This window comes from Myotis yumanensis, unplaced genomic scaffold (genome assembly GCF_028538775.1).
Source record: "Myotis yumanensis isolate MYYU_CA2020_CCGP unplaced genomic scaffold, mMyoYum1.0.hap1 SCAF_1, whole genome shotgun sequence".
In the NCBI taxonomy this organism is placed as follows: domain Eukaryota; kingdom Metazoa; phylum Chordata; class Mammalia; order Chiroptera; family Vespertilionidae; genus Myotis; species Myotis yumanensis.
Genome location: NW_027223752.1, coordinates 208670412 through 208687378, shown reverse-complemented (window position 1 = coordinate 208687378; position 16967 = coordinate 208670412). Strand labels below are relative to the sequence as shown.

Below are 16967 nucleotides of genomic sequence, written 5' to 3'. Positions count from 1 at the left end.
TAAGAATGACGTTATAATGATGTGCCATGGAAAAATTAGGTACTTGAGAAAGTAATTTGTAGTGATCCCTTAATATGTTAGCAAAATTACTTAACTAGTTTGCCACCGTAATAGGCAGCTCTAAATATGTCTTCACAGTTTGTGATATATTTTAAATATGAACTAAATATTTTAAACTTCACTTGATATAGCTTTTTGTAATATGTGCTGTGGTGAACTATTTTAATATGCTGGACAGTAAAACTAAATGTAACAGTTCCAACATTTCTCACGGGAGTGATTTAGGGCAGACATATGTTCTTCATCAGAGTTTCCAGCAGAAATCTTAGAAATCTAGAGGAAAAAAATAGACCCTATTTATACCAAACAGTGTTGCAAACCATAATGGAAAACAACAGTATGGTTTTTGTTTTGTTTTGCTTTGGGAGCCCTGAAACAAGAAATCTGAAATGTGAAGTAAAGGTGTATTCCTAATAAAAAGTCTAGTTCTGAATGCCACAATAACTGAAAGCCCATAAATTAGAACCAAGAGATGAGGCAGACTCCCTTCTGAAATGAATTTTCCCTACATCCTGAAGTCCTCCTTCAGCGGAGTGTGTGGATTCTACAGTCATGATTTTGGACACTGTCACTTACTCTAATGAGCTAAAGCTTTCGTTCAAGTGTGGGTAACTTGAAGACTGGTGATGCACTTTTAGGATCACTCTTCCACTTACCACACCACCAGCCCTGTCATTGCCAAGCCAATAGGAATGCTCACGATCTAAAGAACAACTTCTCGAGGGAAAGATTTGTGAAATCTTGAAAACCGTTTTTCAATCGGAATAGTGCCCTTAGGAGCAAAAATCTGCAAAAGTGCATATTCTGAATGTGATGAATTACTGAGGAAAAGCTGTGAGGTGAGGAAAGAATGCAGAGGTTATAGAGTAAAAGGAAGCATACAAGGCGAAATTCGTATTAGCTCCTCATCTTTTACAATTCTCTGTTTGGAAGTACTTCATATTTTACTAAGAACACTAACTTTCTACAAGGCTAGGAAAAGTACTTGGCCAACTATGAAAAAAGCTTTGTTTGAAAGACATACCTCTACTAACATAATAAACAAAGTGTCTATGTCTTGTGCTAATGGAGATGCAAGGTTTTATAATAAAGTGGTAGCCACGAAGAGCAATAATAATTTTATATGGTCTATGATTACTTGAACTTTTCAAAAGAAGAAAGCTGTCATAAACAAATTATTGCAATAGGTTTTTACCCTTGGCTGTAGAATTTGGCTTTGTTTTATATGGATAAGGGTGCATACATGTTTTCCATTGTAAAGCAGAACCTAAAATATCATGAGCTGCCTTGCACAACCTATTGAAAACAAATGCTCAACTCCTTCCTCATCTGAAGTTGATAAAGAGACTCTCGTCTGTTAGACATCTATGTGGGAATGCAAGTGAACTCCGGCTGAGAGCTCACTAGACTACACTTTCCTTCCCAGTGTCCTTAAGAATGGTAATTTCCAAACGGGACCTGCCTTTCCTCGATGTTATATGTGGCTAATGTGGACAGGGCACAGGGCCATGGACAAGTGAGAAGGAATAGAGAAGCAAAAACTTAGGAAACAAAATGGCTCAAAATCAATACTTTAAAAACGGAATATGATGTTAAAAATCATGGTAATTTATAGATTTTTATCTAAATCAGTGTGAAGTTCTGATTATTCCAGTGAGAGTAACAAGAATCCGGCCATTATTTTAAGGCAAAGTTTTGGGCATTACATAGCTAAGGAAGCACAGCTACAGATCTAGCTAGAAAAATAACACCCACAGAATTTGAGAACTTAGGTACCATCCCTTCCTCAAAATTCAACTCTTCACATTTTAGTACAATTCCCGCCAATGCCTACGTCCCAGTGTCTGCTCCTTGTGGTGAGAAGCTCCTCATGGGGGTGAGTCGGACTTTTTGGCTGGCTTTATTTTCTTCCTTTTATTAAACTCAAACTGCCTCCTAGAATTTTCTGTCCAATAAACAGAGTTCTGTGAGAAATCTACTTCCACTTAGATGGTATCTTTACAGAACCTATTTGGAAAGAAAACCTATGCTGCCTCACCGGTAAATTTATGCCAGATTAACATTTAAACAAAAGTGATTTTTTTCCTTTAGTTACAAGAAGTCAAAAGAAGAGGTCACTAGGTCCCTTCCTATGGTTTCTGATAAAACTGTAAAGTATCATTTCATCTGCCTGGAGATCTTTCAGATTTCTAGTAAGTCCTAGAGTAGAGATTCAAAGGCTTTCCTTTCTAATCGATACCTGAGGCAGTATCTCGTATAAAAATTACAACCTGGAGACCCACAGGCTGAATTCTGGCCTTTAGTAACATCTTTTGACTCATACAGTGTTTTAGAAAATGACCCAATTTCTTAAAATTGTTTAATTTTAAATTTAAAAAATTCAGGTCCCATCCCTTCCCTTCCCTTCCCTTCCCTTCCCTTCCCTTCCCTTCCCTTCCCTTCCCTTCCCTTCCCTTCCCTTCCTTTTCTTTTCTTTTCTTTTCTTTCCTCTGATCCATCTGCTGACTATTGGTGCCCTGGCTGGGAATCAAATCAGCAACCTTTTGGTGCATGGTGTGACGCCAACCAACTGAGCAACACTGGCCATGGTATGATTTATTGATAGAGTGGCCACATCAGATTTATGCTCTCCTGGCAACAATTAAAGAATCCCCAGTTTGACACAGTCCCCACCATTCCCTATTGCCTTCTTCTTTAAGACTGAATATCCTTGGCTAATTATTATTGTATTTTCACAGTTGTTTTTCTAAAACCTAACCCATTTTACTTATATTACTTGCTGGTCCTTGTATGCATTTGAATTTAAAACTCCTATTGCAACCCATGGTTTCAAACATTTATAAAGTATGGGGATACCATGTAATTATGCTTTTGGTATCTGTCAATTGAAAGATACAAAGGAAAAATTCTATAACCTCAGCAATATCTTTAAATGAATTTATATATTGTAAATCACAATAGCACCACAAATATTTGCATATTCATATGTGACAAATAATACTTAGTTTATGGATGATGTATAAAGCACACGTGGAGCAGTGAACCTTTTGCTCTAAGTCTTATTTTTCCCAGGGGTCCATGAGCCCAAGCTTGGGACTCACTGGTCCAGTAAAAAGAATTCTACTGGGAACCAGGAGACACAGTCCAGTTCCATGCTTGTATTGAACAGGCTCTTGGGTGGTGATTTGAGGCAGGACAGCCTTGATTTCGCATGTGCAAAGTGAATAGCCTAGATAATTATCGAGAACCTTTCCACCCATAAATCATAATAACATATGCGTGTGAGTCCTTACACATATCATAAACCCAGGCAAGTACAGGACCTCCCAAGAATGTACCTAGGTTTTACCTAAAAACGAAAGGTTTATTAGAGAGGGAACTGCCATGGAAAAATGTGAACACAGTGAAAAATGCAACTTCACTATTTCCAAATGTAGATACAATTTTATATTCTCCCCCAAACCATGTTTAAAATACTAGTAGTATATTTGTGAATAAATTACCTCAAAGAGAACTCAGCATTATAGATATATCTCAGTTGAGCTCAGATTTGGGGTACATTTTGTAGACTTGAGTTTATGGGCTCAAACTTATATATTCTTTTCCTAGCAAAACAGATACTGTATATGAAAATTCTTTGAACACTACAGTATTATCTAGGATTGTCAGATGTTATAATGCTATTATTACCTGATATTTCCCCAATCCTTGTCTATATAGGATTCTATTTGACAGACCCGATTCAGTAACCTGAAATTCATTGTTCATAGATGTCATTTAATACCAAGTCATCATAGCATTAAAATTCACACATTTGGATGCTTAGTTATATTTTGTATAATATTATGTTGTTTTGTACTATTTTCTGTGTTATCTCTAAAATGACCAAAAGCTATTTGAAAAGAGATATTGCCTGATGAAAATATTGGTGATGACAACAATAAAATAACAATAATGATAAAAATAATGATTACAGATAACATATACGGATGACACATTAGGCACCAGGGTCTGTACCAAGTACTTGGATTATTTTATCCCATGAGTTTGGTATTATTACTATCTCCATTTTATTTATGAGGAAACTGAAAATTGATAAAGTTAAATGACCTACTCATGATCACACAATTACTGAGATCCAGGGTCAGAACCAGACCTCAGGTCCACCTGACTCCAAATCCTGTGCTCAGAGCCTTTACACTCTACTACCACTGCCCCCAAAGGTTTTATGCTTAGAATAACATTAGGTATACACACATGGTTCAATAAACATTGATAGTTGAAACTATCTGTGATATGTATGGTGATACTAGCACCCATATCTTTTCAGTAAATGCTTTTAAAGGACATTTCAATATTATAACAATATTGGGCATCACTCCACAGTATATTATTTTGCCTTAGAATTTCCTCTGTCAGGGGAGCCTATAATGATAATTGCAGCAAATACAAGTTTCTTACCTAATGTCCATTCTCACCCTTTTTCTTCCAACAGAACCCTGATTTTGTTCATGACAAATAGATGCCCAGTTAAAAACACCCATCAAATTCTCCTATAGCCAGAAGTAATCATGAAACCCAGTTCTAGCCAATGATGAAAGTCTTTTGGGTAGGACTTACAGAAAGAGTATTGTTTTCCTAATATAAAAAAGGAGAGTGCACTACTATATGCCTTTTTTTTTTTTAAATTGATTTCAGAGAGAGTAAGGGAGAGGTAGAGAAAGATAGAAACATCAATGATGAGAGAAAATCATCAATCTTCCCCTACTGGAGATCAAGGCCGCAACCCAGGCATGTGCCCCAATGGGGAATCGAACTGTGATCTCCTGGTTCATGGGTTGATGCTCAACCATTGAGCCACACTGGCAAAGCTACTATATGCCTTTTACTTTCTTCCTTTCTTACCTCTTGACTGAAGCATGGATACAATATGTCAAGAAAAAGTGCCCATCTTAGGACCATGATGACAAAACCATGCCTTCAAGGAGGAAGGAAGGGAGGGAAGAAGAGAGGGAGAAAGAATCCAGAAAGAGTCCTGCTGCCTGTCTTTGAACTCCCTGTTGAGAAAAATAAATCCCTCTTTGTTAAGCTAATTTGGTAAATTTTCCATTCCATATATCCAGGTGCAATCTTAATGCAATAATACAGTAACTGAAAATCTCAAGTTAAAAACAGGAAGTAAAAGAAGAGTCTAACAAATATAAGTTACAGTTTCTATGGCATTATTATGGCTCTATCTTGAACCACATAATTTTTAGATACCTTAAATCATTCATTCCCTAGCTTTACTCTAAAGGTCACTAAATATATCGAACCCCTATTGACCTTTTCTTTAAAGATAGTATAAAAATTCGGGGAAATAAGTCAATGAATAATATAAAAATTGTTTACCAAAAAGAAATTTTTCCAAAATAGTTTGGGATATTAAAATCCATATGCAAGTTTTGTTTGTCTTTGCTTCTGATTCCAGAGCCTTCTGACCAACCAATCTTAGCACACTGATTTGCCCCTAATAGGTCCCAGGTGTGCCAAGCTGTTGCTTCACTTCAGTTCACAGGTCAACTGGGCAGGGCCTGGAATGGCCAGAGCCCCCAGGGCTAGTTGCCTCTGTCCACAACAGTCCTGCCTATTTACCTCAGTATACAATGCAAACATTCCCACTGCCTGTGTGCATCACAATGCACTACCCTATATGACAACTAGATGCTATCAAAATAATAATATCAAGGGGGGGAAATGAGCTATTAACAATACTACATGGATCAAAAATTAGCTCACACACAGAACATTGTTTTATTCTTGACAAAATCATGAGTGGTCAATAGGGCACTCGTGTTTATTATCAAAGATGGATGATTTGTCCCATAATACACACTGCTAGGAAATGGCAGAGCCAGGACTTCTGAATCAAGGATTTCTGCCTCTGAGCCCTATGCTTTCCTGTAGGACGCCATTTCAAGTCTGTACAGATCTTTAAAATTCGCATTTTGAGTTCATTCTCTGCAGAGAGTTCAAATGGTTTTCCTTTGTTTTCTCTTGTGACTGCCATGCAAACACTAATGTATATGGAAACTGATATGATACCCTCTTTGAACTTAGCAAGACTGAGAAAGGACAACATTAAAGGACATATTTAGGTCACACCAATTTTCTTTCTTCAGCTCCCATCACTGACACCCAGAGAGCCAGCCCTTGTTATTTTGTGTGAGTAGAAAAAGAGAGTTTTTGCCTACCACTCTCCCAAAAAGTATCTATTAAAAAGAAAGTAGTAGGTTGCCATTGACCATGCTGAAGTTTTGTTTTGATTTGCCAGTTACAATTTCTCATTGTCCTTTCCATAAAGGGAAGAATAGGGAGAAAGAAAATAAATTGTCAAAATTAAATTACATATTTAACATATAAAAGGGAATATGAATTTTCCATACAAAGTATTGTCAAGAGATATTACTGAAATTAAAAAATTTAAGTTTGCTTAGTCCTGTTTTAGTAAAGCTAGACAACCAATAGATTTCAATGACTAGAAATGATAATTTAATTTCTTTATAGCAATGCAGAAACAAAGAGGATACATGCATAAAAATAGGAAGGTATACAGAAACATCTATAAGTAGCTATTATAGACAGATTCAAGTGCACAACCAATATCTAAAATATTAACCAAATGTTAATTCACTGTTCAGAAAACAAGAACATGGAGGAATGGTTGAGCATTCATGGCTTAACACAATAAGTGTAAGCAAGTCTAAGTTAGAGAATATAATAAATGCAGGGGTTATGGAAGTGAGGTTGCAGCAGGTTTAGAATTTTGTGTTTAAAGACGTGGGCTCTAGATCCCGAACAGCAGGATTCAAATCCTGGCTCTATCACTCAGCAATTGGGTGATGATAACATGCTTAAGTTTTTAAGTGCAGAAACAGTGTTGCTCTCTTGATCCTATCAACAGTTAAGAGCAGTAAAATTATAGCATTTTATAAAAAGTAGAATTCTTATATTGACTCATTGCTTATTTTCAATAATACTTTTTAACCAACTCATCAACAACCACAAAATGTGCACAAAGCATAAAATGAATTCTGCCACCCAGTAACAAATAAGCCTAAACTAAGTTGGAATAACATAAACACAACTCTGTGGGCAAGTTCATGGTAAAAAGCCAGGCTAACCTCGTTCCACAATAAGCACATTTAAAAGCAATTCGATTCTTCCAGTACATAGTGGGTATCCCATCCTATTCCACAAGACTGTTATGGCAGCCTCAACACCACCTTATTACCTGTTATCATGGGATGCAGATTATACATTCTCCTCAGCAGCAAGCTGCAAACATGAACCCTACTTCTCAGGACATGACTTTACAACCTACTTAACGAGGGGATGTCTAACTGACAAAGTCAAAGTCTATCTTCAGAAGTCAAGTCCTTTTGGGTGCACAGAGGTTGATTAGTGCATGTGTGTTCCACTGGTAAGTTCACTTGAGTCAAATTTAAGTACCATATCTTATCCATCCAGTTTAAGCTGTACATGCAAAGTTAATCCAGGGAGAAATGTATACTCAGTATTACAAAATACGGTGTCTCTAGGAATTTTAAATACCACAAATTCTTAATTCTTCAACTGCTACACATACAAATTTTCCTAATACAAATATGAATGCACAGAAGTGTTTTAAAATGTGAAATCACAGTTAAAAGCAAGAAAAGGCAATATCCTGAGCAATCATAAATATAGAAACTAATAAAGAATGAAATGCTAGGTCAATAAACACCTCAAGCAAATATTAAATGAATACTTGTACAGCATGACTTCAATTCCCAAAATAATAAAGGAACTACTAATGCTACAGAAAAGCTATCCAAACAGCCTCAGCTAAAACACACCATTTTTGTTGTCTGTTTCTGAAATTACACATTTCAAGAATAACCTCCAATTAAATTCTCGTAGCATTCAATTTTACTTTTAATCAAATCACTGTTCTTAGCACTGTATAAACCATATTAAAGCTTCAAGACTTGTCTACAGCTAAACACAAGTAATCACATCTAGTGCTGTACCTAAATGAAATGGGAACAAATTCCACACGTTTTCCTTAAGTAGATTTTAAGTTGGCAAACAGGTTCTACACAAGCTCATTTCTGTGGAAACTTGATTCGGTTTCCATCTCATCAGGGTTTCATTTTCCATAACCACACATAGGAAAGGTCAGCGGTGGGCACGAAGGAGAACACACATGCGCGGGAGCAATCTGGATGCACCCCAGGGAGGCCCAACAGGGGACAGGAGGAAAAGCTGGAAGTTACACCAGCTGCCTCAGCTGAGCCTTCCTGAACGGAGAGGTCTACACACACCTACACACACACCCACCCACTAGTGAATGGAAACTCGGTATGTTTTGAAAGCATTTAAGTTTTATGGGTAAGTTTTAATAACATCTGACTTTCAAACAGAACCAGGCTCAGACCATACTAATTTCTGTAAGTTATATTTACAGAAAATAAAAAATATTGAATTTGATATAGAATAAAACAAATGAATGTCTCTCTGAGTGATATCACAGTTCTTACTAGAAGTGAAAAGTTAGATATTATGATATTTAATTTTACATTTCTCCCCAATTAACACAGTCAGTCTACTTTACTAGGATGTTTGGGTATTAATTAATTAATTCAGATTCAAAATGAAATATGAGAAATCAAAATAGGAAACTACTCTGGAATATGGCAACTTTTTAATCCTATAACATTGTGTAATATCTTAGGAAAACTTTTTTAAGTTTGAAATGACAATACCAAAGAGAATATGTCAACAAAAACCCTTTGAGTAGGATGCACCACATTTTATATTCTCTTTTAAGATGTTATGCTCTATGAGTATTTTGCTAATTTAACAAGGCTCTGGCTCTAAGGAATATGAATTCCGACAAGCCACTAAAAGCCATTTCACTCCCACAACTGGAAAAAAATATATTGCAGTGCGAACCTCTGATCCTAAAGTCTAGCTAGCATCCATCAGACCTTATGAAATTCCAAACCATTCCAAAGAACATGGCTACATCCTCTTTCTGAAATGGCTGTTATTATTTTTATTTTATTATTGATTTTAGAGAGAGGAAGGGAGAAAGAGAGAGAGAGAAACATCAATGTGAGAGAGAAACATTGATCGGTTGCCTCCCCTGCAACCTGGGTATATGCCCTGACCTGGAATTGAACCTGCCACCTCTTGGTATACGGGACAATGCTCCAACCAACTGAGCCACACCAGCCAGGGCTGAAATGGCTTTTATTTTTAAACCTGTTTTCTGTATCACTGATGTTTATGTCTTATATCTTTGCTAAGCACTCACCTGTGATTTTTTGCAGCAAAGGCGACAACTCAGACTCCTCACATAAGACTTGAGCCAGTGCTTTCTTCACTTTTTCTTCTGTTTCAGCCAGGTCTTTGTCCTCTGTGAACTCTCCAGTGACAGAATAAATGTATATGAAGAGGACCAACAGCTCTTCGGGGCTGTAGTCATCGTTGGTCCTTTGATTCGAAGGCTTAATCATGGGCAGCAGCTGATTTAACACAACAGGCATCGTCGACTCCCCGATGCTCTGAAATAAAAGGTGGTAATGTGAAAATACGTTGTTTGTACAAAGATGTAATTTATGCACTATATCACATAGGGTGCAAACAACTCTACGATGTTCATAGTCTAGATTGCTTCTTATTTGTTTGTCTCATCCTGGAGAGAATACTGCATGAAATCTGACTTTAGAGTTGTTGTTTTGAAAGTCTAGTGGTTTTTTTTGTTAATCCTCACCCAAGGTTATTTTTCCATTGATTTTTAGAGAGAGTGGAAGGGAGGGGAAGAGACACAGAGAGAGAAACAAGTGTGAGAGAGCAACATCAATTGGTTGCCTCCCACCCACAGGGATAGAGCCTGCAACCGAGGCGGTATGTGCCCTTGACCTGAATAGAACCTGGAACGTTTCAGTCTGCAGGCCAATGCTCTATCCACTGAGCCAAACTGGCTAGGGCGAAAGATCTATTTTATAAAATAGGTAGTCAAGTTGTAGACCCTTTTATATTATCTTACATATTGCTTAAACAGAGTCGACTAGTTTCAAAACTAAAAATACAAGTACTTCAGACACTAGAAATTTAAAGTAAAATTAACATATGTGTAAAGTAAATGATTACAAATAAAAACATGCCAGTATCTATATATCCAAATGAGTGCTGACGTTCCTTCAGAAGAATGACCTCAGCTTTTGCAGCATATTCTTTTTAATATCCTTAAGTAGATTTTAAGTTGGCAAACAGGTTCTACACAAGCTCATTTCTGTAAATACCAGTCTGAATAGGTGTTGTTTTTTTAATATAATAATGAGAATCCACTTTCTCCTAATTCTGGTGAATAGAATAAGGGATCAAACTGGGTAATATCACTTGGGGTTCAAGATATTTTTGGATTAGTATGAAGGTAATTCACCTAATACCTTGAAAACATTCTTGCTTTTAGCTCTTCCACCAATTTCTTGAGTGGTAGTTAGCAGAGAATTTCAAAATTCCTCGCATGTGAAAATAGTACTGCATTACTGCAGTAAACTGCATAACTTCCAAAGCACTATGCACATTTGTAGTACAGATTCTGAGATTTTGGGTGAATAGATAAATCCCATTTTAAATAGTGTGATTTCATTTCATCTATAATATAAAATAACTCTATAAAATAAAACTTAACTATTTGTACTTAAATTAAAACCAGGGGACAAATGATCACAACTTGCAACTTTCACATTATTCATTCAGAAGTATTCATTAAGCATCTACTCTATCTCAGGAACTATTCTAGGTCTGCGGATACAGCAGTGAACAAAACAAATCCCCTGCTCTCATAGAGCTTACAGTCTAGTTGGGGGAAATAGACAATTAAAAAGCTAAAGAAGTAAAACATAAAATATATTAGATGATGGTAAAATAGAGAATAATAAAGCAGGAAAGGAAGATGGGACTTCAGGGTGTAGGTTTATGTAGGTGAACATGCACTATTTTAAAGAGGAAAATCCATATGAATATGGGAGTATTGGAATAAAGAAAGATCTAGGAAACTCTCTCTCCTTCTGAATGAAGTTGGCAGCAAGCAGCAGAATATGACTCTGTATTGGGATGACCACCCAAAACAAGCTTTTCTTGTCAAGTCACTTCTACGCCTGGAAAAATTTGGATATACTAGTATCATGTCAAGGTTATGGTTCACAATTATATTATTTGGTACACGAAAAACAGCTGTTGCCATTTATTTCCACTAAAAATCTTGAATGTTCACAATGTATCATACAAAATAAAATGGTAAGTCTTTGGAATGAATAAAGTACAACTGTAAAGAACAGAACAGAGATTTTACCGTTACATGGTGACAAGACAGGATTCATCAAGTATAAACACACCCACTTTTCAAAGGAAACACTGAAAGTTTTGAGGGCATCCTAGAATTTTTCTATAGCTTCAGGATTCTTTTGAGAGGAACCTTCAAGTATTCTTTCTTTGCTTTACAAGTTGCCAAAAGCAATTTAAAAGAAAGGAGCTGTGTTGTTGGCCTGTTAAAAGAAGGGCTGTGGGGTTTGCGGTATTTTCTTCCTTTCTTCCTTTCTTTTATTTTCTTACTTCTTACTCTATCTCCAACTCCTTGGATGACATTAAGCAGATTCCTTCATTGTTTTATATCCCATTTCTATTTTTTTAAATATATTTTATTGATTTTTTACAGAGAGGAAGGGAGAGTTAGAAACATCGATGAAAGAGAAACATCAATCAGCTGCCTCCTGCACACTCCCCACTGGGGATGTGCCCACAACCAAGGTACATGCCCTTGACCAGAATCGAACCTGGGACCCTTGAGTCCGCAGGCCAATGCTCTATCCACTGAGCCCAACCGGTTCAAAGCAAGTGTATACGTCAAGTACCTTTGCTACAGAAGGCCTATGAATCTCTCCCAGAACAAAAGGATTTTTTAAGAGATAGTTCTAAAAGGAAAAACAGTAGGACAATCATCATAATCCTTTGAAAAGACTCACTCACTAACGTCTGTCCATCAGAGCATCCCTCCCAAGTTGTAAATCTAAGATATGTTTTGCTGGAGAGCAAAATCCCTTAGTAGTGTCACTCCAGCAGACTTCTGTTGGCTAGGTAATACCTGAGCACACCAATTCCTAAAATTTCATTCTCATCTGCTCACTGCATTCGAAGAAGTTAATTATGGAGTTGAATACAAAGCCAAAAGTACTGATCAGTCAGAAAGAGGCATGCGATGCATCAGAAGTAAAGAGGCTCCATCTCAAACAGCCTGAATCCAATCCTGACTGTTCCTCTATCTAGTTCCTTAGCCTCTTATAATCTCTTTATTTCTAAATGGACATGATATACTTAGAAGATGGCTGAGCTCTTAAATTATTTTTGTCAAATTCTCCATTTTCACTTTCTTCCCCCGATAGAAGATAGCAAATCATGTTCGCACTGTTGGTAACACAGCAAAATAGAAGTGCTCAAAAAAAAAAGCTTTACTATGGAAGCAAATGTAGATACAGAAATACTGCAGACATGTGTGCAACATGGACTGCTATACATAACGCATTTCCTAACTCTGTCCACTAGCAGGTTCTAGAAGCAGTGACACCCCAGTAGCAATGAGCACAACCAGTGGTCAGATCTAAGTTTCTAATATCCTATATGCCTGATATGCTAAGTGTCCAACCATTCATTCGACTGGTCGACCAGTGGCTATGACGTGCAATGACCACCAGGGGCAGATGCTCCAACCAGTAGGTTAGCTTGCTGCTGGGGTACAGCTGATCGGGACTAGGCTAGATGGGCCGGACACGCCCTGGAGCCTTCCCGTGGTCCCTCCCCAGCCCCAATTGTGCCCCAGTGGGGTCCCTCGGCCTGGCCTGTGCCCTCTCGCAATCCGGGACCCCTTGGAGGATGTCGGAGAGCCGGTTTCAGCCCAGTCCCCGCAGGTCAGGCAGAGGGACCCCACTGGTGCACGAATCCATGCACCGGGCCTCTAGTTCTCAAATAAAAGGAAACAGGAATCCTTGGAGAAATGGCTAATTCTAGGGATAAGTCAGGGAAAATACAAGAGGAACCTAGGAGATCTTGCAGTGCCTGAAAGTAAAGGAAGTCCCAAAAAGAAAAAAACACACAAAAGAATGGTGGCAAGTCAAAAGAACACAGGAGATAACTGGAAGACCTCCCAGCAGCCAAAGCTGAAACAATTTGAGCAAGAAAATTAAGTTGTAATGGATTATAATCCAAAGTATAGAATAAATGTGCATCACATCATACTGATATAAATAAGTGAGTGCATTAATTAATAAATGTAGGAGAAGAGAAAAATCTTCCTTACAGAAAAGTCCCAATAGCTAATGCGAATACCCCCCACCTGGAGGTAGAGCGCAATATCCCCACTTCGTGAGTGTGGGCTGCACCTGACTTGCTTCTCAAAAAATCATGTATAAAAAGGGGAGGGATGAGTAACTTGACCTTAGCCAGAAGATCAAGGTTAATATTACCAGTGATAAGTCATATTGATATTGTGTCCCTACCATGATGTGATGAGAATGACATTCATTTTTATATTCTCCCAAACCCAAAACCGCATGACAAAGCATAGATAAATCCTGAGAAAAATTCTACAAAATGCCTGGCTATTACTCTTCAAAACTGTCAAGGTCATGAAAAACAAGGCTGAAAAACTATCATACACCAGATGAGACTAAGAAAACAGAATGACTAAATGTAATTTGGGATCGTGGAACAGAGAATGGACGTTAGAGGAAAACGAGTGAAATCAGAATAAAGTCTGGAATTTATACTTAATCACAATGGACCAATGTTGGTTTCTTAGTTTTGACAAATGTACCACAGTAATATAAGATGTTAACAATGCACTGAGGGGTATATAGAAAAATCTCTGTATTATCTTGGCAACTTTTCTATACATCTAAAACTATTCTGAAATAAAACATTTATTGGGAAGGAGAGAGGAAGAGGAAGGAAGGACAGGGAAGATCAGATGAGACAAACACAGATAAATGTTGATCTCCTTTCTGTTAGACAATTTCAGCTCCATATGAGGAAGAACTCCTACAAGTAGCACCAAGGTAAGAGACTGACGAGGGACGTAATAAACTTTCCACTAATGGCAAAGGGAGGCAGGGTGATCACCTGGCAAGGATGTAACCGAGGGAATCCTATGCCACCGTGGCTTGGAAGGTGAATTAGAGCTTCCTAGTGCTATTCATAAAAGCATGGCTCCAGATTGGATAGATACTCATTTTCTGGTTTTCTCTGCTCTTAGAATGAAATACCAAAAAGGAAAAAAAAAATCAGTGGTCCCCTAGATTGAAACCTTTTTAAAAGTGAAAGAAAGACTCTGAGGAGGATTAATAATGAGGATATGGAAGTAAGATTACCTGCCTGGTTTGAATCCTGGCTGTACCAGTTATTAGCTGTGTGATCTGGGGCAAGTTATTTAACTTCGCCAAGTCTCAGTTTCCTCTTCTATAAAATGGATATAATACCACAAATACTTGAATATTAATCAATCCCAAACCACAGGCACCTATTTTCATAATTCTGGGACAATTACTTAAACTACTTTAAGGTTAAAATAATCCCCACCATAGGACAGACTTTGTCAGGACTCAAACATAAGGGGACACCCTATTTTCTTAGGACTAATTTTGGGGCAAACACTTTCCCCTGAATCTGAGAATAGACAATAATAGCTTCTGCTTCATAAGGTTGTTTTAAAGATTGAATAATAGAAGTAAATCACATAGCCTTGCATAAATATTAACTATTACTCCAACTACTATCACCTGGACTGCTTCCTTTCCCAGCAGAAGTGATGGAGATGAATTAAATACCTTCTAGGAATCGGAGTTAGCAGTCTCAAAGGAGGGAGCAGCAGCCTGCAAACACTGGATGTGAAACCACATCTTGGAACTTAGCTGCAAAGTTAGTCAAAGGTGAAAGGCAATATAAACATTATTAAACATTGCCATTAAAAAAGCACACTCAGAGCAAACCACAACCAAAGCAAAAAATAAAAAGACTTCTTTATGAAATACCAGAGATTAAATTTCTTATTCATTTGCTATAAATGGGCCGGCTGGTAGGAGGTGGAAGACTGGAGCTGTGCTGAGAGTGACAAAACTATTCTGTAGACTGGGGCTCCTGTTATTTTTGAATGAGTCCCCAGTAACTCCATACAAAAGGCCCTCTGTCAAATGCATATTGTCTTTAGAAAATCCAACTTTTGGGCTGAATTAAAACACCTCTGCAAAGTCAGAGTCCACCTCTGTGCTGCTACCTCTGCAGGCACAAGGAGCAAAAGGCCACATTCAGTGTGGCTGCAGAGCAGGCTGGCTGGCTTCACACCTGCTCCTCCATGCTGCAGACCTGCAGACTCAGTGAAACTCTAAGCCACCCTAAGTTGCTGCAATTCCTCCAAGCTCCTGCTCAGTCCCAGGCACGCTGCCAGAGAGGGCCTGAAGGAGTGCCTAAGGCCCTATTACCCCCACAGCATCACTTGCCATCCTTGCATTAAGACTTGCCACTAGGCCTAAAATTCCCATAACAAGCCATTCTGCTTCTTTACATGCCCCAGGCAAAACACAAAACTGCAACTTGGTATGTGTGAGGATAACTCATTGATGTACTTATGCATTCTTCATTGTGTATATACGATGTGCCAGGTACTGTGATATACTCTGAGCATACAAAGAACAAAGATACATGATTCAAGAGCTTACCGGAGAGTGGGAGTAGGAGTAAACAGCAGTGAGGATGCAATAACAAATGCTTTAGTAGAGCTATTTGTTCACTTTAGAAACACAGCAAAGGAACACCTAAATCCTGGTACCGCAACTGAGTCAAATAATCAACCTCCAATATGAGGAAGGAGCAAAGCTCTGAGCAATGAGCAATGAGATAGGATCCTTCCTTCATTACTTTAACAACTTTTTAATGCACAGTTACTAAAATTGTGTGCTAGGCAGAAAAATGGCCCCCCAAAGAAGCCCCAACTCTAGTTCCCAGAATTATAAATATGTTACCTTATATGGCAAATGGGATTTTGCAGCTGTTTAAGTTACAGATCCTGAGACTGGGAGACCAGTTTGCATTATTGGGTGACCCCCGTCTAATCACATGAATCCTTAAAGGAGAGGGCCTTTCCCGTGGTTAGAGGGAGATGCAATGATGAAGGGTCAGAAAGAAGCAACACTGCTGGCTTTGGAGGTGGAGGAAGCGGGCCACCAGCCAAGGAATGCTGGGGCCCCTAGAAGTTGGAAAAGACAAGGAAACAGATGCTCCCCTAGAGCCTCCAGGAAGAAATGCAGTGCAGCCAACACCTTGATTTGAGCCCAGCGAGGCCGGTCAAACGTCTGACCTACACAACTGTAAGACAGTAAATGTGTGTTGTTTGATGCCACTAGGTCTGTGGTGGTTTGCTGTATCAGCAATAGGAAACTATTACAAGCAGTTTGTGTAAGGAAGGGCATGAGAAGCTCCACATCAGGGCCCACAGCCCAGAGAAACTGGTACATGGTAGGGTTCCATAAATAATTGTCAAATAACCAAACGAACAAGAAGAGCAAGCATGAAGGTGCCTGGGTGGTACCTTCCTTTTCCATCTGTACCACTAGGGGTCTAGTGAGTGCCCTCAGGGATGTCACAGAAAGGGAAGGCATGGAGACACACCAAATTTAAAATTTGCTACCTATCAGTTTCACCTAGAACGAGTTAGTTCAAAATCATGCAATCTTGATCAGGCCCAGCATAATCATGTAGGAGAGTGATTTTTTACATTGTGGTTCATGGATTCGAAATCCCAGAGACCTTTTCAAGACGTTCACAAGGTC

At 38.3% G+C, this 16967-nt stretch overlaps 1 protein-coding gene across 1 annotated transcript in view; it reads right to left on the bottom strand.

Moving 5' to 3' along the window:
* SCFD2 (sec1 family domain containing 2) overlaps positions 1-16967 on the bottom strand; it is a 348367-nt gene that overhangs the window by 227656 nt on the left and 103744 nt on the right. The window contains exon 5 of the mRNA XM_070396672.1: positions 9401-9650. Coding sequence (XP_070252773.1) covers positions 9401-9650 — 250 coding nt within the window. The remainder of the gene's footprint in view (positions 1-9400; positions 9651-16967) is intronic.